Consider the following 26895-nt stretch of genomic DNA (forward strand, 5'->3'; position numbering starts at 1 on the left):
AACTAGTGTCCTGTGTGAAGTGGGTGAAGTCCTGTAGACGAAGCACCTAACAGCGATTCGTGGGGAAATCAAACCATTGCCAATTCCCTTTGGAATTGTAAAACAGGTCATGGGCGGTAGTTCTCCAATAGACGGCTTATGAAACTAGTGTCCTGTGTGAAGTGAGTGAAGTCCTGTAGACGAAGCACCTAACAGCGATTCGTGGGGAAATCAAACCGTTGCCAATACCCTTTGGAATTGTAAAACAGGATATTGGCGGTAGTTCTCCAAATAGACGGCTTATGAAACTAGTGTCCTGTGTGAAGTGAGTGAAGTCCTGTAGACGAAGCACCTAACAGCGATTCGTGGGGAAATCAAACCGTTGCCAATACCCTTTGGAATTGTAAAACAGGATATTGGCGGTAGTTCTCCAAATAGACGGCTTATGAAACTAGTGTCCTGTGTGAAGTGGGTGAAGTCCTGTAGACGAAGCACCTAACAGCGATTCGTGGGGAATTCAAACCGTTGCCAATACCCTTTGGACTCTGCCTTGTGCGGAGATACGATGTTGCTCACAATAACTGTTATGTCACTCTGACTACGTATACAACGTATTTCTTTAAAACACTTCATTAAATACAAGCTATTTTCTTGCAGATGGCGAGCGAGAACGAACCGTGTCGGTCCTCCTGGATGGAGTAGAATCGTCCATAGCCTTCCTCGACTCCGGGGACGAAATGGTGAGTTCTCACAGCTAATAGTTGTCGATTCTCTCAGACTGACCCTAGGTTCCGAGGTAAGTACCTTTTCTGTTTCACGTGAAATGCAATAGTACTTTCCACACACACTACTTCAAGTCTTGATACCAACAGGAACAGTTTTGGATTTACAGACCTCGCCATAAAAAAAACTAAAATTGAAACTAAAATAGTCTTTGTCTAAAACCATCCACTGTCTAAAACAAAACCACACAACACAAAGTTAAAACTCGACGTTTCGTCGGTATAATACAGACCTTTTCAAGAGTATAAGGAGAACAAATTGAGAGTAGTGGTTAATTGCTCACCTAATTTAGATTATGTCGAGCCATTTAAACGGACAGGCCCTTGTTTTTAAATACAAAGCATATTTTTTCACCTAGAGCCCAGTTTCAACCCGTAAAAATGGACACTAAGTTTGGTTAGTTTACAACCGTAACCATATAACCGTAAATAAATTGTGTAGAGTGCGTCGTTAAATAAAGAATTTCCTCCCTTCCTTCCTTCCAGCCGGAGAAATGAACGTTATGTTATTAGCATGTTGATATCATATAAATTCATATAAATGTTAAAGAAAGAAAGAAATGTTTTATTTAACGACGCACTCAGCACATTTTATTTACGGTTATATGGCGTCAGACATATGATTAAGGACCACACAGATTTTGAGAGGAAATCCGCTGTCGCCACTTCATGGGCTACTCTTTCCGATTAGCAGCAAGGGATCTTTTATTTTATTATCCCACAGGCAGGATAGCACAAACCATGGCCTTTGTTGAACCAGTTATGGATCACTGGTCGGTGCAAGTGGTTTACACCTACCCATTGAGCCTTGCGGAGCACTCACTCAGGGTTTGGAGTCGGTATCTGGATTAAAAATCCCATGCTTCGACTGAGATCCGAACCCAGTACCTACCATCCTGTTGACCGATGGCCTAACCACGACGCCACCGAGGCCGGTCACATGTTAAAGGCATCTTTAAAAAAATACTTTCCTTGAACTACCGTAGTCTTAAGGCTTATATGGATTGGATGCGGCGTGTGCGTGCGCTCCGACTGATGCGGCTTCCGTTTTCGGTTTGTACACCATATACGACTGTTTCATTGCGGCTGGCCACATGTGTTTTGCAGATGCGTCGCACGCATCCAGTCTAGACGCTCTCGTTCAAACTAATGCATCCAGTCAATATGAACCTTTGGGGAGTGATGAAGAGCAAAACGATTTCCTTAAATGACGAGGTCTGGATCTGCCAAAATACAGAGTTACACATAAGATACAACTTTGTGTATAAGAAAGTTGTAAATTATGTGTAATTTAGCGGTTAAATGCAGTAAAATCTGAAACGTATTTTAAACAAATAACAAGTGTCGATGGCTTTAAAACACAAACACGTAAACGATATTATCACTACTGACTTCTTAAAATGATTTCCTGGGTTGTTACCGACAGTAGTGTATGGATATACATAAATAATACATACGAACTTACTCACAAACAATGTAACCAGTGATCCGGAAGTGGCTTGGTAATTGTGTTCCAGCTAGTCTGGTTCGATTTGTGGAAACACAGGCATGCACACGCACGCATGGGCGCACACACGCCAAGGATATTGTCACCGAGTTCTTAGAACGTACAGATGCGTTCTAACGTCTTTATATGTAAATATATGATGTCACACACACACACACACACACACACACACACACACACATACATACATACATACATACAAGAGAGAGAGACAGAGAGAGAGAAAAAGAGAGGCAGAGAGAGATACAGGCAGGAGCAGTAAAAGAGAGATGAAAGAAAGAAATAGGGAGAGAGTGAGAGAGAAAGATGGGGTACGGTCAGCTAGATAGAAGGTAGCACTATACCAAATAACTTCCGGCTGGGTCAAAGTTCGAGGTGCACCGAACTTTTGATAGAGAAGTGAACACCACAAGTCCTGTGATTGGTTATAAATGTGAGTGTGTTGGTTGTAAAAAATAATAGTTTCATCTGGGTAAAATAAATGTGCAATTTTATTTCATCTAGTACCAATGTGTCAAGTAGCCTTGTGCTTGAAACATGTATGGGGTACCTGTAAAAAAAAGTACTCAAATTTTGTGCGAAACTAGGGTAGTCATAGACGCTACCCGTTATCTCAGAAACGAGCAGCTTAACCCCCATTTTTTTCTGATTCACTTTAAGTGTAAGGGGTGGTAGTATTTATATCCGTGGCGTTTATGTCGGTTGATACGTTGCAGGTAGGAGTTTTAGCCGCATATGTTACTATTGTCGTCTATGGGATTTGATTTGGTAGTATACACCCAGAAGATGCAATAGAGAGACATACAGAGGCAGAGAGACAGACAGACAGACAGAGAGAGAGAGAGAGAGAGAGAGAGAGAGAGAGAGGAGGGGGAGAGAAACAGAGAGAGAGAGAGAGAGAGACAGAGGGACAGGGAGAGACAGACAGAGAGAGAGACAGACAGAGAGAGAGAGAGAGAGAAAGAGAGTGGGTAAGGACAGTTAGATAGATGCTGCGATACAGACATACAGATACGAGATAGACAGTCAAGCAGACAGATAGACAGACACGGACACAGGCAAAAACAAAACGAAGGATATAGTTTCCAAGCCATAATCATGGCCACCAAATCACTTCCGCCTCATCAGTCCATTGCGGAAGTTACTTGTATGAGTGCGCATGTGAACTATGTGGTCTGTTTTCTCGCGTCAAAACGAGAACCTACACACGTGCTGCTGTTTCCTCGATGGCGGTGTGGTCCGCCCAGACAAACCTCTGTTCTCTCAGTTCGGCCTTGTGACGTCGACATCTGCAGTGCCCGGATCGCGGTCGTTGCTCTCCTGTCACGGAGATATTATTGGTGTCCTCGACTTTCTCATCGAAGATAATTGGTTCCAGAGGAAGGAAGTCAAACAGTGGGCATTCATAATTATTCCACGATCCTGATTGTTTTCGAATAAAACATCCATTAAGAATTGATATATAGCCCTGCCATCAAGTGACATACGTGTACCGTGGCGTTACGAAACGCTGAATTGACTGGTGTTTGGCGCATGATGTTAAATGGAAGTGGTAGGGTGGGATCTCGTTTGCAGGCGCTCGCGAAAAATGCTATATGTACTTAACGCAGCGTTATCACCAATACATTGTCGGTCAATCGCTTTAAACAGTGGTTGTTTTTAACAAAGTTTAAAGTTTGTTTTGATTAACGACACCACTAGAGCACATTGATTTATTAATCATCGGTTATTTGATGTCAAACATTTTGGTAATATTTACAGTCTGAGAAAGGAAATTCGCAACATTTTCTATTTGTAGCAATTGATCTTTTATATGCAGCATTCCACAGACAGTATAGCACATACCACGGCCTTTGATGCTTTCAACAAGACGATGAAAGAAAGCCAGATTGGCGATTTATGATGATATACTAGTAGTAGACTCGGAATTTCGTTTGCTGGATTAAGAGAGATGATCATCTGAACTTTGTATTTCATGTTATTCACTCAGTTTTGAAATCCGTTCAAAATTGGGGGTGGGACGTAGCGCAGTGGTGAAGCTCTCGCCTTATGGGTGGTCGGCCTAGGCTCGATCCCCGTTGGTGGGTCCACTGGGCTATTTCTCATTTCAGTCAGTGCTCCACAACTGGTATAAAAGTACCGTGGTATGTACTATCCTGTCTGTGGGATGTTTCATATAAATGCTATCTTGCTGTTATAACCGAAAAGAGTAGCCCTTTGCAGCAGGTTTTCTCTCTAATTATCTCGGTGGTCCTTAACCATATGTCAGAAGCTGTATAATCGTAATTAAAATAAGACTACTTGGTCTCAGATAAAACAGTTCTTCCTTCTTCCTTCCTTCTCTTCAAAATATGTTTGAACTAAATCATTTTGCATGTCGAATTGTGTCCCTTGTCATCGACAGTTCATTTGTAAACATATAATGACGTCGAGAAACAAATGGTACGGTGGGATATGAAATGTCACAATGCAATGCGTGATACAAAGTGTGTGTAATATTTGTGTAAAGTGTGTGTATAAAGTGTGCGTAATCTATGTGTAAAGTGTGTGTAGTGTATGTGTAAAGTGTGTGTAACGTCTGTGTAAAGTGTGTGTAATGTATGTGTAAAGTGTGTGTAATGTGTGTGTAATGTATGTGTAAAGTGTGTGTAACGTCTGTGTAAAGTGTGTGTAATGTATGTGTAAAGTGTGTGTAATGTATGTGTAAAGTGTGTGTAATGTCTGTGTAAAGTGTGTGTATAAAGTGTGCGTAATCTATGTGTAAAGTGTGTGTAGTGTATGTGTAAAGTGTGTGTAACGTCTGTGTAAAGTGTGTGTAATGTATGTGTAAAGTGTGTGTAATGTATGTGTAAAGTGTGTGTAATGTCTGTGTAAAGTGTGTGTATAAAGTGTGCGTAATCTATGTGTAAAGTGTGTGTAGTGTATGTGTAAAGTGTGTGTAACGTCTGTGTAAATTGTGTGTGTAACGTCTGTGTAAAGTGTGTGTAATGTATGTGTAAAGTGTGTGTAATGTCTGTGTAAAGTGTGTGTATAAAGTGTGCGTAATCTATGTGTAAAGTGTGTGTAGTGTATGTGTAAAGTCTGTGTAACGTCTGTGTAAAGTGTGTGTAATATATGTGTAAAGTGTGTGTAATGTATGTGTAAAGTGTGTGTAACGTTTGTGTAAAGTGTGTGTAAAGTGTGTGTAATATCTGTGTAAAGTGTGTGTAACGTTTGTGTAAAGTATGTGTAACGTCTGTGTAAAGTGTGTGTAACGTCTGTGTAAAGTGCGTGTAATGCCTGTGTAAAGTGCGTGTAATGTCTGTGTAAAGTGCGTGTAATGTCTGTGTAAAGTGCGTGTAATCGCTGTGTAAAGTGTGTGTAATGTCTGTGTAAAGTGCGTGTAATGTCTGTGTAAAGTGTGTGTAGTGTCTGTGTAAAGTGTGTGTAATGTATGTGTAAAGTGTGTGTAACGTCTGTGTAAAGTGTGTGTAATGTCTGTGTAAAGTGTGTGTAATGTCAAGTGTGTGTAATGTCTGTGTAAAGTGTGTGTAATGTCTGTGTAAAGTGTGTGTAATGTGTAATACAAAGTGCGTGCTGCAAAGTGTTCGTACGGTGGTTTTTAAATTGGTTCTTTTAGATTAGCAACAATATATATCAAATAATTAAAATTTTATGCATGTAAAATTTCTTTTGGACGTCACTATAGTTTATCTGAGCATAATGTAAAATTTAAGCCGCATATATTTGATTGATCGACGGTGCATCGAGCTTTGGATGTGTAATACTCAGCTCCAAATACACATGTAATATAAAATTACTTGTGTGCCTGCATTGCTATTGTAAATAAATCGAGTAACAAATGCATGTTTTAAGCTAGATTAAAACGTTTCTTGACGTATAGGCTAAATGACAGGTCTGTAATGCAGGCCATGGAATTGGCGCCACAAACGCATGATCATTTGCCTCTGAGCTATTAATGGTCGCGGCTCTATTACAGTTGTTCTCTACTACTCCCGTGACAGGTTTTTTTTTGTTTTCATCTGAGAATCACAAATCCTCTCAGAGTTGTTAATCAAAGTCTCGCGATCAGTTGCAGCGTTCGACGGCTACTAATCGGTGCAGGTTTACAGAAGACCCACAAACAGCGGAAATTTAATCACCTGTAAACACGGCAAGTTAAAAAGGGTCCACAAAAAGGATGAGTGTCTGATCATCGACACATCGGCATATTTTTAAACTGCGGCCATTTTGTTGTCTAATGTATATTTATTATTATAGCTTTTAGTGTGTGTGGGGGGGGGGGGGGGGGCCAGTTAGAGAAACAGAGAGAGACAGACACAAAGGCAGATAATAATAGAGAAAAGAGAGAGAGAGATGGAGGGAGAGCGAGAAAGAGTGAATATATATATATATATATATATATATATAGAGAGAGAGAGAGAGAGAGAGAGAGAGAGAGAGAGAGAGAGAGAGAGAGGGGGGGTGAGAGACATGCAGTTATAGAGACAGAGATAGACAGAGTCAAAGACAGAGAGACAGAGACAGAGACATAATAAAAAAGAGAGACAGAGAGAGTGAAGGGGAGAGTGGTTCAGGCCGACCAACTTTCGGGAATTTTCCGAAAAATACGGAATTTTCATCACGTACTCGGAATTCCGGAATTGATGCCAAATATCCGGAATTTTGTTTTAACCAACTAATTTTTATTACATTCTTAGAATTAAATATCTTTATCACTCATTTTGACCTGAGCCAGAGCTGTCAACCTGTGGCAATTTTTAGGCGTGAGAAAATTAAAAATCCGGGTCCAGCGACTGCAGGCTCTTGGTCAGAGTTTTTTGTTTGTTTTTTGTTTAAGTCGAAAATGGAAATCTCTTTAAAAAAAAATAATAATAATAAATAAATTAATTAATTAAAAATTAAGCGAGTGCAAGTTTGACTAATTAAACGGTTAATGTTGAACCATACAAGTCGGTCATCGGTAGCACCCGCGAGTGATTGTTGGTATTGAACCGAAGGTAGGTACAATATGCTGTATTATTATTAATAGGTAACGAATTCAGAGACCTGCATAATCAGCATATAATTCCATTCAGCTCTAAAATATAAATTACGATTATAAAATATTTTTATTTTTAGAAAAAGTGTGAGATTATAGTAACGTTGCGTGATGTTTGTTACAAATGCGTGAGACTCACGCCAAATGCGTTGGAGTTAACAGGTATGCTGAGTTCCGTTTTGTCTAGTTTTGTGCCGCGGGCGTGTGTTTATTGTCAGCAGCCGACCAATGAAAATGTCGAATAAACTGAAGCCATATACTAGTATGAACATTTTCTTTCTTATTTTTTATACTCGAATAGTTTATGTATTCATTTTAAAGATATTTTAATAGAATTATATTCCTACGGGGCAGGCATCGGTTCTATGACGATGTATGCAATTTTGCCACTGTGGATGAAAGCATGAATATATAACAGAAGAACGCTACGATCGTACAAAAACAAAAGAAAAAACCGAACCAACAGTTGTCTTCTTTCCATTGGCTTTCACATGCAACATTTGACTAAATAATATTTGGCCACCACTAATCTGTTATATGACGCATCCATAACATTAATATACCTACCGATATTATTTTATTCAAGTAAGTTAATAATAACGCGATTTTTTTTTCTTCTGTACACTGGCTCCCCAAAAGTGTTACTGTAATAGTAATGTAAGCGTAATGCAAAACGGCAGCCAGTCTTAATGTGGGTAGCAGCCGTTTCGTCCCCGAACCAGTTGGCCACAAATCAGTTCGATCCCACTACATGCATATGATGAAGTAGTGCATATGCGGTAATGAACCCACATAAAAATAGCATTGGTCCCAAGTTTGTTTGTCACTTTATTACTAATCTGTAGGTCTTAAACTGTAATACAATATTTGCAAATAAAGTGGGTTTTTTGTGAACTTGTTGATGTAGGTGTAGGTGTGGTGTGTGTGTCTTTTTTATGAGGCAGTTCCAGTTCACATATAAATAATGATATACTCATTTGTATTGTCATTTTGCAAATATATGTCAAACATGACATTTTTCGCACTGTTTAAAATTACTTTTATGAAAATGACGTTTTTGCGCGCTTTAAATTATTGTTATGAAAAGGGCCAATCTAATTAAAATTAGCTCCACTATTACATGTGGATCTAAAGACAGCCAGTTGGAGCTCATGTCCACCAATCAAAACCTTACTAGCAGAATCCTGCCAGTGATTTAAAACTAACAACACTGCGTAGTCCCCAATGTCCAGTTAACATTTCGTCTGTAAATAATAATTTAAATATTGACCAATTACACTTCGCCTTTTATAACGTTATTTGGGAGCATACAAATTCTAAAAATATCGGGCGAGTCTATTTTAGTGGCCGCAGTACAGCGAACCATACCAATACGTACAGGGTGGGTTATCAGTCTTCAATTTTACATTAAAAATTATTTATTTATTCATAAAATTAAAAAAAACTAAATCAGTCTTTAGTTTCACATAACAAATTATTTATTTTATAAAATAAAACATGTTTTAAGGCATTCGTAATTCACACGAAACATGTCGTATATCCTCAGGATAATTCGGAATGTTTTCAAATTATTTTTAAATCACTGGCAGGATTCTGCAAGTAAGGTTTTGATTGGTGGACATGAGCTCCAACTGGCTGTCTTTAGATCCACATGTAATAGTGGAGCTAATTTTAATTAGATTGGAAAAGGGCGTTCGCGCGCATAAAAAAGAAAATATCAGAAAATTTCGGAAACATATTTCCATTAGGTGCCTACACGTTTTAAATACATCAAGGATTACAGTGTTGATGTAAGTACTATCTAGCCGTGGTGTGTTAGGGGGACATGGAGACTGAGGTGAAAGGACGTTACAAATGAGGTCAAGTAGTTTGTCTTAATGTTGATTTGACCATTTCAAAGTGCTCTTCTTTTGCCCCTTTATCGGCGTCTATATCCATCATATTATCACAATAATCTTACGTTAAGCTCCTAACAACCCTCAGTCTGGTTAGCAAACATACCTCTATCCAATGACGATTCAGGCACAGTTCGACGTGCACCGTCAAATATTTATGAAGTAAAACTAGCAGCGGCTCTGATTAATAGTAACATTATTTATTTATGCAAGTGGTAATATCTATTTCCAATACAGCCATCAATATACCGGGTTTTTTCGTATGCTGTGGTAAAGTTTAAAACCATTAGAGATTACAATTTAAACAAATGGAAGTACTATTTTCTGGATACGTGAGGGTTGCAAATAAAACATATACTGTAAATATCTTGAATGCCACGTGACACCTAATTGTCTTGCAGAAAGATTAAATATACTGAACTAGATTAAAAACGCACCAGACATCAAACATTCAATACAAGGGTTAGGGTTATTGTGATCTTCATCGAAGCTGTCACATGTCATATCACTACAGTTAAATAGCCGATTATTAATAAATCAATGTGCTCTAGTGGTGTCTTTAAACATAAAAAAACCCACATTTTTATGTGTGTGTATTCCCCGGGTGTGTTGGTACACTGGTAATATCAGTTTTATAAGGACATGTTAATATATCGACAATGGATAGTGGTTTAACGGATCTTTTAGTGCCTTATCTTACTTAACTCGTAACTGGCGCTCGGTCACATGTTAGCGTAAGTTTGTCACTTGTCCACGGTTTACATAGCGTAATGAGAATAAATAAACACGGAGCTGAAGGTTAGATACTGGAAGGTAGCAGTGATTGGTCAGGGGCTACCTAGGATAAAACAAAGAATCAAGACGCAGAGAGTAAAAGGAAGGCAGAGATGCAGAGGCAGGGGAGAGAGAGAGAGAGAGAGAGAGAGAGAGAGAGAGAGAGAGAGAGAGAGAGAGAGAGAGAGAGAGAGAGAGAGAGAGAGAGAGAGTGAGAGAGAGAGAGACAGGTAGAGAGAGACAGATAGAGAGAGACACACAGAGAGAAAGAAAATAAGATAGACTATTCTGAAATGATTTTTGTTTCGTATATTTTTGGAGTCAGTTTTACCACTTGCCACTTCACCCTCACCCCACTAAGTACGACCCTGATGCATTGCATGTTCCATCAACTGAGATCCATCATTCGTGGCACTGAAACGCCGCTCGTAAACATTATTACGTGAACATGATATATGCAGCTAAGTCCAGGCTGACGGGTGTGTGTCTTTGGATTAGCCGTAAGATCAAGATTTATGTGGCAAACACGAAATAATGAACCACGATCAAATACGTCTTCTTGATCAAGAGAAAAAAAAGACCATATTATCTGCCTTGTATATCAAAGACCATAGCAATTTGTACTGTTTCTGTTGGAAAATGCACATAAAAGATTTGTGGGTAATTGGAAAAACGTGTGTCAAGGCAATAGTTCTCTAGTTAGTTGGACGAAATGTCGCGATCAATATATGTTACATATGTTAGCTGTTTACAAGTGCAAGATCGCCAGTCCATGATGTGGCATAAAGTAAGGAAATGTTTTATTTAACGACGCACTCAACACATTTTATTTACGGTTATATGACGTCGGACATATGGTTAAGGACCACACAGATATTGAGGGAGGAAACCCACTGTCGCCACTTCATGGGCTACTCTTTTCAATTAGCAGCAACGGTTCGTTTATGTGCACCATCCTTCAGACATGATAATACATACCACGGCCTTTGCACAAAAACTAGGTTGAACCCAATACAAAGATCAGGACAATCAAAATCATATTAGAATTGCCAAAATCAAAATCGTTAAGCAACAAGGGATTTTTTTCATGCACCCTCCCATAGACAGGATAGCACATACTACGGCCTTTGATGTACCAGTCGTGGTGCACTGGCTGGAACGAGAAATAGCCCAATGGGCCCACTGACGGGGATCGATCCCAAACTTACCGCGCCTCAACGAGCGCTTTACTACTGGACTACGTCTCGCCCCCGATGTGGCATTAAGTGCTGTAATAAAATTAGGACTACGCATATACGTAGTAAACATTGCGTATGTAGTTAAACATTAACAAGCTGAAGTGATTTCATCTATACGTACTGCGTGGTGCCAAACACTTATTAGGAAACAACTCTACTTCTCCAAAAGTATGTTATTAACAAAACCATGTATTTTTGTATAGATAATATTAACATTTTATTTAAATATATTTTCAAACGTAGATGTTTTGAATATTGTATATGTACTACGCTATATAATGTTACATTGGCCCACCTTTTTGCAGCAGCGATGGTTTTTATATACATGTATTTACACATGTATTTATATATATATATATATATATATATATATATATATATATATATATATATATATATATGTGTGTGTGTGTGCGTGCGTGTGTGCGTGTGTGCGCCCCCCCCCCCCCCCCCCCCGCCACTTTTTGGCACCTACTTACGCCCGTGCGTTATGTCCTTCTATGCTAAGCAATGTATTATACTAGTTTTGCATTCGTCGTGTTGCTTTTCTGTAGCTACACAAAATGTATCGCCATATGGCGCTCTGAGTGTACATACAGTTCTGTTCAGTGCTGTTCTGTCATTTGTCTTGATGCAACATAAAATAAGTCAAAAGCGACTTGCGCTCGGTGCTTTTGTGAACCTAACAGTTCAGGGCCCAATTTCACTAAACATCGTAAGCCTAGTTTTGCACGTAAACGTAAATCTACGACTAAATCACAATTCTTATTACTATCACAGTACAACAAATATAGTTTTAGGTACACATATTTCATTTTCTTTTGTCATTAAAATGCTCCAGCTTCCGTAATGGTGTAATTTTCTCTGTGAAATAGATGCCAAACACGTGTAAATGTATGCCCGGTATAACTACTAATCGCAGACGTAAACTTACGATGTTTGACCCACACTGGAGATAGCAGCGAAAACATACATCGAATAATGGCGCGTTATGCAACGAAACGTAGATTAGATTATGAATTCCAAATGCTTAAATATTAAAGAATATCATAAGTAGTTTTTAAACAAGCATTTTTTTCTTCTTTTTTTTCTTTTATTTCTTTATTTCGTCTTTTCTCAAAGTCGTTCATTGTCAATAACTTCTCAAATACACACCGGACATATTTATATACTGTATTCATTATTACAAAATTCTTTTTTTTAATATAATGTTTATTAAGATGTTCCCAAAATTTCACATAAAAGTTGTATTAAAATTTTGAAATGTAAAACGTTTCTTTATTTTCAGAACCGCTTACCAATTTCTCCTACCGCATCGAGACAGATCGTTCATGTATCTCATACTCACGTATGTGCCATCTGTCGTGTAGTGCAATATAATACCTTTACTATATTAGGTAGTGTTTTCTAGAACACAGGATAAAACCATAACCCGTAGGGCATTATTTCTCTTTAGGTCGTGACGTCAAAATTGGTCTACGTGTCTGCTTCCATTTTTATTTTAAGAGACTGTCAAAATTGTCGTCCAAATTATTTAAAACTTTATTTAAAACGACGATAATAAGGCTATTTTCAATAGAAAATACACCCACTAATTTTATCGATCATAGATCACTAATTAACCAAATAAAGCCACAGCACATTTTGTTCAATCCCCTTTCTGTCCTGGACAGGCAGTCCAGACCGGTGGACTGTGTCCCCGAGACAGCGTGCTAGAACCTTAAATGGATACAGGCACGTCAAATATTTATAAGTAAGTAAATAAGTAGTAAGTAAGTAAGTAAGTAAGTAAGTAAGTAGTAAGTAGTAAGTAAGTTAGTAAGGACACAGGTCTTAACACTAGCCTAGGTTGGAACGCGTGCTCATTACAGGCTTGTTTGTGCCAACTTATGCAATGTTGAAGTCCAAATTGTGTGCTCAAACTTGAGTATAGACATTGACTTTATTCAAATGGATTGCAGATTGCGTCATATTAAAGGGACATTCCTTAGTTTGCTGCAATTTTTAATATGTTGTCGACTAACAGAGCCTTTTTAACGATTGTAATTACATATCAGATATATTTTTCTGCATAAAATATTAGTGACTTTATATTAAACGTGTTTCTGATCGTTCTAATATTTTTACTTGGTTAAATTTTCATTTTATTTCCTAAAATATTATTTTTTCGTACGTTATTTGAAGACAGAATCCAGTTTGGTCTTCTAACAAATATTAAGACTACCAGAAACACATTGAATATACAGATACTGATATTCTAAACAAGAAAATATATTTGGGATATGTAAGTTTAACCGTACAAATATTTTATTAGTCGGAAACATCTTACAATGCAACAAACTCGGGAATGTCCCTTTAAAGAAAGGCGTCCATGCATGCATATGCGCTTCACGGTCGCTGAGATGTTCAAATTCAAATGATGCGTTTTGAATGCTACAATAATCAGACGTTTCAACACAAAGCATTTCTAAAACAAAGACTGGCATGTGTTTCTTTAATACCTTTTACAGAAACCTGGCGCGCGCAAAGTCAGTTATAAATATTTTGCAGATATTATAAAGTTAGATTCGATTAAAATCATTTGGGATGTTCACAAAGATACAACCCAAGTAGTAACAGTGCAATGCCATGATAGTTGTGTAGAGTTTCAAATGTCGTAAGAGTCGTTACTAGGTATGATATAATTGTAAGCTACATTGTATGTTTGTTTGTGTTTATGTTTTATCGGTCTTCTTTTTTTAAAGAAAATTAATAACTACAGCTGGAGTTAAAATCGAAGCGTGGTAATCTACCTATCGACGAGGCACCCGCCATTGATTCACGAGACCTATTATGGGAGCAATCTTGCCTTTGTCAAAACTACTTTAGACTCTGCCTAGTACAGATATACGATTTTGAACATGTTAATGCTTTTATCATTAAGGTCGTAGAGGACTTGATAACATCTTTTTGATGGAAGAAAGATGTTGAGCAATCACGCCTTTGTGTGAAAATTCCATTAGTCTCTACCTCGTACAGAGGTACAATTTAGAACAAGTTAACGGTTTTGTCGTTATGCTCGTAAAGGGCCTGCTATCATCTTTTTGATCGAAGAAACATTTTGAGGCATCTTCTCTTTGCGAAACTCCTTTAGCCTATGCTTCGTACAGAGATACGATTTTAATGTTAACGGTTTTGTGGTTCTTTTCGGTAGAAGAAAGATATTGAGCAATCACGCTCTTTTTGAAACTTCCTTTAGTCTCTGCTTCGTACAGAGATGCGATTTTGAGTTCAATATGTTAACTGGTTTTTTGGTTCAGGTCATGCAGGACATGATAACATCTTCTCGGTGGAAGACATACTCTGACACAATCACAAGTAATGTGGTTATATTGTTATTGTTTTCTTTGTTTCCAGGACTGGACTCTGGAGACGGGTATTGATGCCTACGTTCTCTTGTTCTCCATCGACGACCGGTCCACGTTCGAGGACTGCACCGATGTCCTGTTCGAGATCCGCAAACAGAACCACCAGGACACGCCCATCATCCTCGTCGCCAACAAGTGCGACTTGGTGCGCACTCGCAGCGTAGGCACGGAAGGTGAGGAAGAAAAGTTTGTTTTGTTTAACGATACCATTAGAGCACATTAATGTATTAATCATCGGCTATTAGATGTCAAACATTTAGTCATTTTGGTAAAGGAAACCCGCTATATATAGGGATCTTTTATATGCACTTTCCCACATATATGATAGCATATACCTCGGCCCTCGATTATCACTTCACTCATATATTTATAATTACCTTTGTCTGACACCCAGTAGCCGATGCATTTTTCGTGCTGGGGTGTCGCTAAACATTCATTCATTCATTCCCAATTGTCAAGATAACCACCATGATAAATAACAAAGATTTCTTTGATTGCCCTTCCTCGCCTTCCGGGACGGGACGTAGCCCTATGGTAAAGCTCTCGCTTGATGCGCGGCCGGTGTGGGATCGATCCCCGTCGGTGGGCCCAATGGGCTACTTCTTATCCCAGCCAGTGTACCACGACTAGTACATGTATATAGAAATTAAAATTAAAATTAAAACAGTGTAAAGAGCCGCGCAAAAATTTAAAATTAAAACAGTGTAAAGAGCCGTGCAAGAATTTAAAATTAAAACAGTGTAAAGAGCCGCGCAAGAATTTAAAATTAAAACAGTGTAAAGAGCCGCGCAAGAATTTAAAATTAAAACAGTGTAAAGAGCCGCGCAAGAATTTAAAATTAAAACAGTGTAAAGAGCCGCGCAAGAATTTAAAATATCACAGTTCCGGTTGAAATTGAAATGATTGCGTCATACTGACATTTGGCAGACAGAACAAAAATTAAGAGAAAAACGTTTTACACATTTTAATTACGGGTATATGGCGTCGGACATATATTTAAGGACCACAGAAATAATTCGATAGGAAACTCGCTGCTTTCCACTCCATGGGTTACGTTTTTTTATTTAACAGCAGCAAAGGATTTGTTTTATATGCACCATCCAACAAACAAGATAGTATATACCATGGTCCTTTGTGGAGCACTGGGTGGAACGAGAAATAGCCTAAATAAGCCAAGGATTTGTTTTATATGCACCATCCAACAAACAAGATAGTATATACCATGGTCCTTTGTGGAGCACTGGGTGGAACGAGAAATAGCCTAAATAAACCAAGGATTTGTTTTATATGCACCATCCAACAAACAAGATAGTATATACCATGGTCCTTTGTGGAGCACTGGGTGGAACGAGAAATAGCCTAAATAAACCAAGGATTTGTTTTATATGCACCATCCAACAAACAAGATAGTATATACCACGGTCCTTTGTGGAGCACTGGGTGGAACGAGAAATAGCCTAAATAAACCAAGGATTTGTTTTATATGCACCATCCAACAAACAAGATAGTATATACCATGGTCCTTTGTGGAGCACTGGGTGGAACGAGAAATAGCCTAAATAAACCAAGGATTTGTTTTATATGCACCATCCAACAAACAAGATAGTATATACCACGGTCCTTTGTGGATCCCAAATAAGCCAACCTACGGGGATAAATCCTAGACCGAACGCGCATCAGGCTCGGGTGTCGTTAAAGGGACATTCCTGCGTATGCTGCATTGTAAGCCGTTTCCGACTAATAAAATATTTCTACGATTAAACTTTCATATTAAATATATTAACTTGTTTACATTAGCAGTGTCTGTATATTCAATGTGTTTCTGGTTGTCTTAATATTTGTAAGACGCCCATACTGGAGTTTGTCTTCAAATAATTTCGTACGTACGAAAAAAAGATATTTTAGGAAATAAAATGAAATTTAACCTAGTACAAATATTAGAACGATCAGAAACACGTTTAATATGCAGCCACTAATATGTTATGCAGAAAATTACAATCGTTAAAAAGCCTCTGTTAGTCAATAACATCTTTGGGGGTTGCTTCTCGTTGGGGTTTTTTTTGTTACTTTTTTCTTGGGGGGTTGGGAGGTAGTTTAGGGGGTGTATTTTTTTTTTTTTTATGGATTTAATTTAGTTTTTTATTATTATTATTTTAATTATTTTAGGAGGGGTGCGCAAGGTTATTACTTGTTATGCCGTGTGAGTCGGCTGGATGTTTGTAAATGTAAGCAAAGCTATATTACTCACAATATTTGGTTCTTAGCAAAAACCCATGTTTATTCCCCCACCCCCACCCCAATTTCAATCCACCACACTTTCCCCAAGTTCAATCCACCCCACCTTACCCAAGTTGAATCCACCCCACCCAAGTTCAATCCACCCCACCTCCCCCAAGTTCAATCCACCCCACCAGCCCCAAGTTCAATCCACCCCACCCCACCCAAGTTGAATCCACCCCACCCCACCCAAGTTCAATCCACCCCACCTCCCCCAAGTTCAATCCACCCCACCTTACCCAAGTTCAATCCACCCACCTCATCCAAGTTCAATCCACCCCACCCCACCCAAGTTCAATCCAGATCCACATCCCCCAAGTTCAATCCACCCCACCTTACCCAAGTTCAATCCACCCCACCCCACCCAAGTTGAATCCACCCCACGCCACCCAAGTTCAATCCACCCCACCTTACCCAAGTTCAATCCACCCCCCACCTCCCCAAGTTCAATCCACCCCACCTCCCCCAAGTTCAATCCACCCCACCTCCCCCAAGTTCAATCCACCCTCACCCCCACTCTCCATTCATGTCATCATGCCTGGGTTGGCCCTCAGTCGAGGAGATCCAAAGGCTGCCTCTCACCAAAGTCAGGACGTCTTGGTTATAGATAGATTCAAGGAATATTTTCATCATGTAGTAAAAGCGGCTACCTTCGCTTCTGCAAATATTCTTATACAGGTGAAGGGCGGGGTGTAGCCCAGGGGTGAAGCACCCGATTGATGCGCTGTCGGTCTGGGATCGATCCCAGTCGGTGGGCCTATTGGGTTATTTCTCATTCCAGCCAGTGCACCACGACTGGTATATCAAATGTCGTGATATGTGCTATCCTGTCTATGGGATGATGCATATAAAAGATCCCTTGCTGCTAATGGAAAAATGTGGCGGGTTACCTCTCTAATACTATAAGTCGAAATTACTGCCAAATGTTTGACATCAAAGAGCTAATGATTAATAAATCAATGTGCACCAGTGGTGTCGTCAACCATTACGGTTAACTCAAAGATAAATAAATAAAGCTGATTCTTTTTAAGAATTGGACGTTATTAATTTGACGTCCATGAAACTATGAACCACAGAATCGCTATACACTGTAATTGTAATAATACACTATTTATGAGTTTTACGGTAACCAATGTTTTATTATTATCACCAAGACATATTGATTTGGTAGGCCTAATCTAAATAACAGCAGCGTTACCGATGGTATTTATTACATACTAGAGACACTGGCAATGAAATATTTTCCTAAGCAATACTTGATGTCGCAGAATGACTTATTTTCGTGAGCGCTGAGTGCTCAAAATGCCAATCACCATTTGCCGAAGCCCATCGCCGTGTTTCCGGGGTGGCAGATTGCGTTAACATGACCGATTATGCAGCCATATCGCTCTTCAGTTCTCACAGACACTCAGAAACAGAGAGATCTTATGTCCATGTAGAATCCGGTCTTTGGTCAGAATGACCACATTGAATCCGGCCATGGGCAGAATAATCAAATCGAATGCGGTCATGGCCAATCTGGTCGATATGTCTACTCATCTAAGAGCGGTTTCAAAACATTCTTTAGACTCTGCCTTGTGTAAAGATACGATTTAGAATATGCTGATTGCTTTCTCAGCGAAGACTGAATGCGTACATAACATGTTGTTCCGGGCCCCGTTCCACGAAGCAAAATTAGCACTACTATCAGTGGCGGATCTCACGGGGTCACAAGGGCCCAGCCGCCCCTCCCTATATATTTATTTATTTTATTTTATTTTTACGTTCGATAATCCCCCACCTCTCCGCCACTGACTATTGTCGTAAATGCCTACTATTGCAGCCGTATTATTATTATTATTATTATTATTACAATCGCCAACCTGTTCAAAAACAAGGCGTAGCTTACTGTCGTCGTACATTACTGTAGGAATTTACAGTTGGTAGCGGGCAGATTTTAAATGGCAGTTAGATGATGATTTGATACTTTTCTAGAATGATACGAACTCTGTGCGTAAGAAACATGGATCTAATACACCCATGGTACCTTTTATGAAACGCGGCGTTCGCTGAAAAACATTCTATAGTCCATCCCATCCTCCTACAAAATTTTTTTGTAAATAATTTAAGTTTGGTTTGACGTTAGAAGAAAGGTAAAATTGTTGTAAAAATAACATAAAATACTATTTTGTGTGTGCAATTTAGAAATCAATCGGCTCAGAAATAAATAACTTGTAGTAAATTCTATAGTGTAAAGAAGACGTTCCCTGTGGGAAGGACTATAGGCCATAAGACCTTCACACGAAACTATAGGGACAAAACTCTCATGTCCTATGCATTCGGCAATTATCACTTGGCAAATAAATTAAGAAAGTTACCTTGTGGATGTCCAGTGTGCTCTAGTGGTGTTGTCAAACAAAAGAAACGAAATGTTCTTCCGAGACTAAACATCTTCAAGGGAACCCCATGTAGAAAACAGCAAGATGGGGGGTTAAGGTAGCCCGAGTAGGCCTACTTTGACGGTGAGAGAGTTGGGGCGTAGCCCAGTGGTAAAGTGCACGCCTGATGCGCGGTCGGTCTAGGATCGATCCCCGTCGGTGGGCCCACTGGGCTATTTCTTGTTCCAGTCAATGCACCACGACTGGTATACCAAAGGTCGTGGTATGTGCTATCCTGTGCATATAAATGATCCCTTGCTAAAAATTTAGCGGGTTTCCTCTCTATGACTGTGTCAAAATTACCATATGTTTTACATCCAATAGCCGACAATTAATAAATCAATGTGCTCTAGTGGTGTTGTTAAACAAAACACTCTTTTTGTAAGAGAGCTAGACGGACATTTGTAGTTATCACGCTCTCTTATCGTCAGAGACCAATTGATTGAATTGAAAACATATTTTATTGCATAAACAACAAAAGGTTTGAGCACAAGTTTGCCAACATACCAGGCCCTCTCCAGTGATCAGTCTATATCAATATTGCGCAATTTCTGCCTACCAAACGGTAGTCAGAAATTCCCTCTCTAATACAACAACATTCCTATGTTTGACGTCAAATACATTTACAGCGATCATTTTCGACTCGCCCCTCTCCATGCTCCCCTCCCCTTAGATTCGCCACTGTCGTGTTTTTGCTGTAGAGTTATCTTTGGCTAAGAAGAGCGAACATAACCGTCGAAATGATCGTTTAGCTCTCGAACGGCAGAGTACTCGGGATATCGCCCACGCTACAGAATAAAATTATAATAACGAATCATTGTAGCGAACAGATGGCCTAGAAACTGATAAAATAACGACGTGCAAGTGATAATACAGTGAAAATCTGTGGGCTACTCATTGATCCAACAAAATCTGTACATAAAAAGCTTTTATCTGAAAACCGCTTTACCAACGACGGCGATGAGTCGATGGTATCCATACTTCCGGTTTGCCCACCTATCGCACAGGAAGTGCAAGTAACGTCGCCAAATACCCACTGTAGCAAATGTTTGTCAGAAAGATCGATAAATCGCTGGAAAACAAACAAAAACAGGCTTTTGGTGGGGATAAACGAGTAGATGTCCCGGTTGTACTCTGATTGGCAGACAGAAAGGGTGATCAATCATCGGGAGGAATAATTAAAATTGCTGTAAATGATGTCCATTGGTTTTGTTTGTGTTCTCAAACTGTGACGCGTGTTTCTAGAAACTTAAATCATTATCGCATTCAATATATAACGTGCTGATATTGGTAACTAATACCTATCTTCACCATTAGTTAATAACAGAGATGGGGACAGAGAGAGAGAGAGAGAGAGAGAGAGAGAGAGAGAGAGAGAGAGAGAGAGAGAGAGAGAGAGAGAGAGGAGGGAGACAGATAAGGAGCAGAAAGGAAGGAAGAAATATGTTTTATTTAACGACGCACTCAACACATTTTCATTCGGTTATATGAAGGAAGGAAATGGTTTATTTAACGACGCACTCAACACATTTTATATACGGTTATATGGCGTCGGACATATGGTTAAGGACGACACAAATATTGGGTACACTTCATGGGCTACACTTTTCGATTAGCAGCAAGATATCTTTTTATATGCACTATCCCATAGACAGGATAGCATTTGCCACGGTTTTTGGTGTACCAGTCGTGGTGCACTGGCTGGAGCGAGAAATAGCCCAATGGGCCCACTGACGGGGTTCGATCCCAAACCGACCGCGCATTAAGCGAGCGCTTTACCACTGGGTATATGACGCCGGGCTTATTGTCGTTATTATGGACTTGTATTAATGGAGGAAACCGCAGCCACCTCGCCATGGATTACTCTTTCTGATTAGCAGTAAGGTAATATATGCACCACAAGACAGCACATTAAAAAATACATTATATAGCTTTGCTAATCTCTGTTTGGTATGTAAGTATTCTCTCAAACAAATTATATTCTTTAACAAAAGAAAAACAAATGTGCAATAGTCGATTATTCTCTTCTTTTTTATAGAGTACACAGATACACGTATGATTGGCATTCTGGATAGCAGGCGTGTGTAATAGGGGGGGGGGGGGGGGGGGGTTTCAGGGGTCTTTTTAAATATATATTTTCCAGATGAGCATGACTCGACCTCGCAAAAAACTTCACTCGCATCAGTAGTCGAGAAACCCCACCCTCAGGACTGCATAATTTCCTGCACGTGCGTCTTGATATTAAGTTAAAGTGACATACCCTGGTTTTTAAACATTTTGTCCTATTGTTTTACTATTAAAGCCGTGTTTTTTCATATTTTAAAGTAGAAGTACTTATTTTTTATTATTTAGAATATTCATTTTCGCACACCTGAAGTGGTTCTAGTCAACCAAGGCTTCGTTCAGTAAGACCGAGCAGAAAAACGTCCGCTAGACTGGTTTATGCACTTCACGTTAAACCAAATGGCCACGTCGGGAACCAATCAAATAGTTCTCGAACGTTAGCGAAACAGTCGCTGGCTGAACTTAGGTTTTTGCAATACCCCAAAATGCATTTTTTTTTCATTCTAAAAACGCACGTTCGTCTGAGAAATAATAGCTATCGAGACAAGTTCTATGCCTAAACATCACGGACTTAACTAAACTTAGTGTTCATTTTTAAGGGCTGAAACTAGAGTATGCGCCTTTAAGATTCCCAATAGCCTTTTCATTTGTTTAGGATTTGCCAAAGAGTGTTGTTACACATATATTCTTTTCCTGTTACCACGGGCGAGAAAGCGTTACAAGTAATTGGCCTCCTGAACACACCTCTGCTATTTATTTTGTCCAGCTCCTGGCATTTCCGTCACAGCAGAACTGTCAGTGACGTCATGGCATGTGTCACGACCTCATCTTGGTATGGATCTCACAGCCAGAAGGCGGGAAAACAAGTCACGGATATGTTTAATACCGCAATTGAATTGATTATTAAAGAAAATGATTACCTCTTAACGTTCAATTAATCTCGTATGTGTTGGGGCTGTAACATGAAGTTATGAAAATATCCATAACTGTTGGAATAAACAGTGTACGACCATTACACCTAACACTGCTAATAACGGTCGCTGATTTAAAACTAATGAAGTGAGGTGTTGTTAAGCAAACGTTGACTTCTTTCGTGGTGATTGGTTGTTTTCTTTTAGAACGTTAATTTCAATGTGTTCACTATAGAACATTGATTAGTTCCTCATCCATGATCGACTACATTTGGTTATTTTGACACTTCAGAAGAAGGTTTTTTTTTTTAACGAAACCACTAGAGCATAATTTGTTATTCATCGGCTATTGGATGTCAAACATGATAATTTTGACACAGTCATATAGAGGAAACCCGATAAAAAAAATTCCATTAGTAGCAAGGGATCTTTTATATGCACCATCCCACAGACAGGATAGCACATACCACGGCCTTTGGTATACCAGCCGTGGTGCACTGGCTGGAACGAGAAATAGCCCAATGGACCCACCGACGGGGATCGATCCTAGATCGACCGCGCATCGAGCGATCGCTTTACCACTGGGCTATGTCCCGCCCAACACACACACACACAGAGACAGACAGAGACAAAGAGAGAGACAGAGAGAGAGAGAGAGAGAGAGAGAGAGGGGGGGGAGGGAGAGAGAGAGACAGACAGAGAGAGAGGGAGGGAGGGAGAGAGAGACAGAGAGAGAGAGAAAGTGAGAGAGAAAGATATAGATATATATATATAGAGAGAGAGAGAGAAAGAAAGTAAGAGAGAGAAAGATATATATAGAGACAGAGAAAGATATAGAAGAGAGAGAGAGAGAGAGAGAGAGAGAGAGAGAGAAAGTGAGAGAGAGAGAGAGAGAGAGAGAGAGAAAGATATAGAAGAAGAGAGAGAGACAGAGAGAGAGAGAGACAGAGAGAGAGAGAGACAGAGAGAGAGACAGAGACCAGACAATGCCAATGAATATTTATATGCACTTTTCAATAGACAGGACAAAATATGTCACGGCTTTCGATACGTTAATCATATGGCACTGGTTTGGACAGGGGAACGCAAATTGGTTAGGAGGTTAGATCTTACAACCTAAGCACCTCAGTGAGATGTTCTACTGACTGAGATAAAGATTGCTCCCGCGATGTCGCTTGCAATATCTGGAGAGAAAAAAACAAGCAGACCAAACAACAGGATAATACCAAAATATCTAAATACCTAAAATATCGGGGTACGAGGGTCGAGCAGTGAAAAACAGCATAGTTTTTTTCTCTGTCTGCACTTTAAAAAGTTTGTAAAAGTTGGGAGTGTGGGCAGTTGCACCTTTGCACTTAGTTCTCGGGGATGAAGTGAATTTAGTACCCAAGATAATTACACATTCTCTTTTCTGTTCTCTTATTCCATAAGCTAAACGTTTTGCTGTCGTTGTTTGGATCGTTCCATGTTTGGCCTCTCTATGTAGGGTCATATTTGACCCCTCTGAATATATGTATGTAGGATTAGATATTATTTTGCATTATGTTGCAGCTTAAGGGGGAGAGGGGAGGATGTAACGGGGAGTAAATAGTTGTAATTAAGCTTATTTTAATATTTACTGTATGTAGTTTATTTCAGTATTCCAGGTTACGATATTCTGTCTAGAACATCGTATGTCGTGGGGACAACGCCCTAGATTGTTATCTGGACTTTAAACCTTAAAACGAAACGAATTTACTCGATTCTGATCATTCTAGAGGGTTCGTTCGAATCTCCTGAACCTCCAACCTGCGGGCACGTGCTTTATTTTGCTTCTTTTTTTTTTTGCTTTTTTTTTTTGGCTCTGTTATTTCATAAACTAAATCATTTGTCTTCTTCTGATTTTAGAAGCTAAAAGTGTCGCTTCCACGTACAACTGCAAGTACATCGAAACGTCCGTCGTGTTGAACCACAACGTCGATGAGCTGTTGGCGGGGATCGTCTGCCAGATGCGGCTCAAACGCAAGACGTCGATGAAGACGTCGTCAAAGAAGTCTGGCGGCGACGACGACCACGGCTGCTACTCCCGCAGCAAGACTCTCCTGACCAAGATATTCAAGAAAGACAGCGTGTCCAAGTCGTGCGACAACCTGTACGTCCTCTGATACTGTTCTAGTAGACGTTGACGTTGTCGCTGCCGATGTTGGTGATCATTAGAATGTTGTTGTTGTTGTTGATCATGTTGACGCCAAAGTTGACGCTGATTGTGAAGACGATGTCGATGGAGTTGATAATGATGATGATGATGATGATGACGTTATTGGTGACGTTGTTGGTAATGGTGGTGGTGGTGATGATTATTATGATGAAGACATTGTTGTTTTTGATGATGATGATGATGATGATGATGATATGGATAATGATGACGGTGATGATGATAACGTTGTTGCTGGTGATGATGATGGTGATGATGATGATGACACAATATCGATCTGGACTCTGTCCATGCCTTACAAACATTTCAACTATCAAGTGCTTCAGGTTTTGGACTTCAACGGGTGAAGACAAAAACGATTTAAAAAATAATAATTAAAAAAAAAGATATAGATTTCTGACGACGGATCCAGTGTTTGTATTGTCAACTCCAGAAGACTAATACCTTGGTGTTGAAGAGAGCGGATATGGATTTCCCATGGACGATTCACACGCTCCGGTCGTGAGAGAAGGATGAGACGGCTTGAAGCTGCATGTTATAAAGACTCACGTATCCGATAACAAATGAAAACCGTGAGAATCTGATGTTTTGTGACCGGCCAGAAACACATTAGTTGCAAGTGGAGAGAAAAACGCGCAGTGATTTCCGATTGGGTTGCACCCCAGGTGAAAATTTAATAATGGTACGGTTATTGATTTTTTTAGAGATGAAAATGGAAGCGCACAGAAAATACTTTGTACAGTTCAACCTGTTTGTGAATGATCCTTTATATTAAAACCACCTGGGTATAAAGGGCATTAGGTATACAAAACACTTCTGTGTACAAATTGCGAAATCGTGTCACCTGTATACAAGGACGAGTGGTGTATAAAATATTGGTTTTTGTTCTCTTTGGTGTCCTGTTTATGCCGGTTTCACTGTACTGAGATTTGAAGTTGTTTTCACCATTGGGAGCCTTTTTAGTCATCAGTGTGTGGGAATTATCAACGCCTCACAAGCATGTGATTATGTGCACTAATGTCTTTTTTCCAATTCTTCGTTTCCTTATGTATTTTTTTGAACTTCAATTTAATGTGCTGTTGAAGCACTTAATGCATTGCAGATGAACAAAGGGATTTTTTTCTTCCTTCTGTTTTTTCTTCTTCTTCATTTTTTCTTCTTTCGTTTTTAAGAAACAGGAATGAAGCGTAGTTGTGTCGCATTACATGACATTTGATTGGATTATTTAGACCGTGCATTACAAAAAAAGAAGACAATTTTGTTTAGAAAAATAATGCAAACCTTTAACTCGATTCCATGGCATTACATTTTATGGATCACATTGGCCAAACATATTTATTGGAATATGCCATCAACCAAGGAAGGGGTGGGGTGGTTCTTAGTTGGCATTTCAGAGGGGGGACATCATATATTCAGACGTCCTCAGAATCAGGGATGGGAACAATGTTCCGTTCCTACCCCTCCTCTGACCATTAACAAAGCCTGAACTTTATATTAGGGTCACAACCTTGGGAATGGGAGGGCACCCACACTGTTTATGAGTAGAAATTATTGGGCGATAGGAAAACATAAAACGTGGTTGGATGAAACAAGTATAATTGGGTTCATTGCCTTCCTCCTGGCTATGTCAATGTATCTGGCGTTTATGTAGGCGCGGGACATGGCTTAGTGGTAAAGAGCTCGCCCGATTCCCGGTTTGTCTAGGATCGATCCCGACCGGTGGCCCAGTTGGGCTATTTCTCGTTCCAGCCAGTGTACCATGACTGATATATCAAAGGTCGTGGTATATGCTATCATGTCTATGGGATGGTGCATACAAAAGATCCCTTGCTGCTAATAGAAAAATGTAGCGGGTTTCCTTTCTAAGACTATATGTCAGGATTACCAAATGTTTGACATTCAATAGCTGATGATTACTAAACCTATGTGCTCTAGTGATGTCGTTTCGTTAAACAAAACAAACTTTAAAACATAAGCTTTCAAATATTATAATATACGCATGCCATTTTAACAAGACTGATAGGATTAATCTAATCCAAAGCCAGTAAAACTAGTTCCTGGCATTTTTTTTTTTTATCTCAAACAAACATCGATGTGTGAAAGTTAAATAATATAATTTATGTCCCTCGAGAAATAATTTCCATTGTCACTCGCTATAGCTCGTGACAACTGAAAATTATTTCACTCGGGACATAAACATGATACGAAATGGAAGCTCCTATAAATATGCGGTAAAAATATGAATATGATTTTAGTTGACGTTTCTTTTGATGTTCTTTTTTTAATGAATTCAAAAAATTCAGGATGTATCTACAACGGTTGTGGGGTGTCGTTAAACATTCATCCATTTATTGATTTCTTCACTCTGAAGCACGATAATTAAAGGGACAGACCCTGTTTCAACCCGTG

The 26895-nt window shown here is 39.4% G+C and overlaps 1 protein-coding gene across 1 annotated transcript in view; it reads left to right on the forward strand.

The window, feature by feature from the left end:
- LOC121388855 (ras-related protein Rap1-like) overlaps positions 1–24572 on the forward strand; it is a 107852-nt gene extending 83280 nt beyond the window's left edge. The window contains exons 2-4 of the mRNA XM_041520372.1: positions 637–719; positions 14613–14796; positions 24180–24572. Of these exons, the coding sequence (XP_041376306.1) occupies positions 637–719; positions 14613–14796; positions 24180–24436 (524 nt within the window). The 3' untranslated portion in view covers positions 24437–24572. The remainder of the gene's footprint in view (positions 1–636; positions 720–14612; positions 14797–24179) is intronic.
- The last annotated feature ends 2323 nt before the right edge of the window (positions 24573–26895 follow it).

Source organism: Gigantopelta aegis, chromosome 14 (assembly GCF_016097555.1).
Source record: "Gigantopelta aegis isolate Gae_Host chromosome 14, Gae_host_genome, whole genome shotgun sequence".
NCBI classification, from domain to species: domain Eukaryota; kingdom Metazoa; phylum Mollusca; class Gastropoda; order Neomphalida; family Peltospiridae; genus Gigantopelta; species Gigantopelta aegis.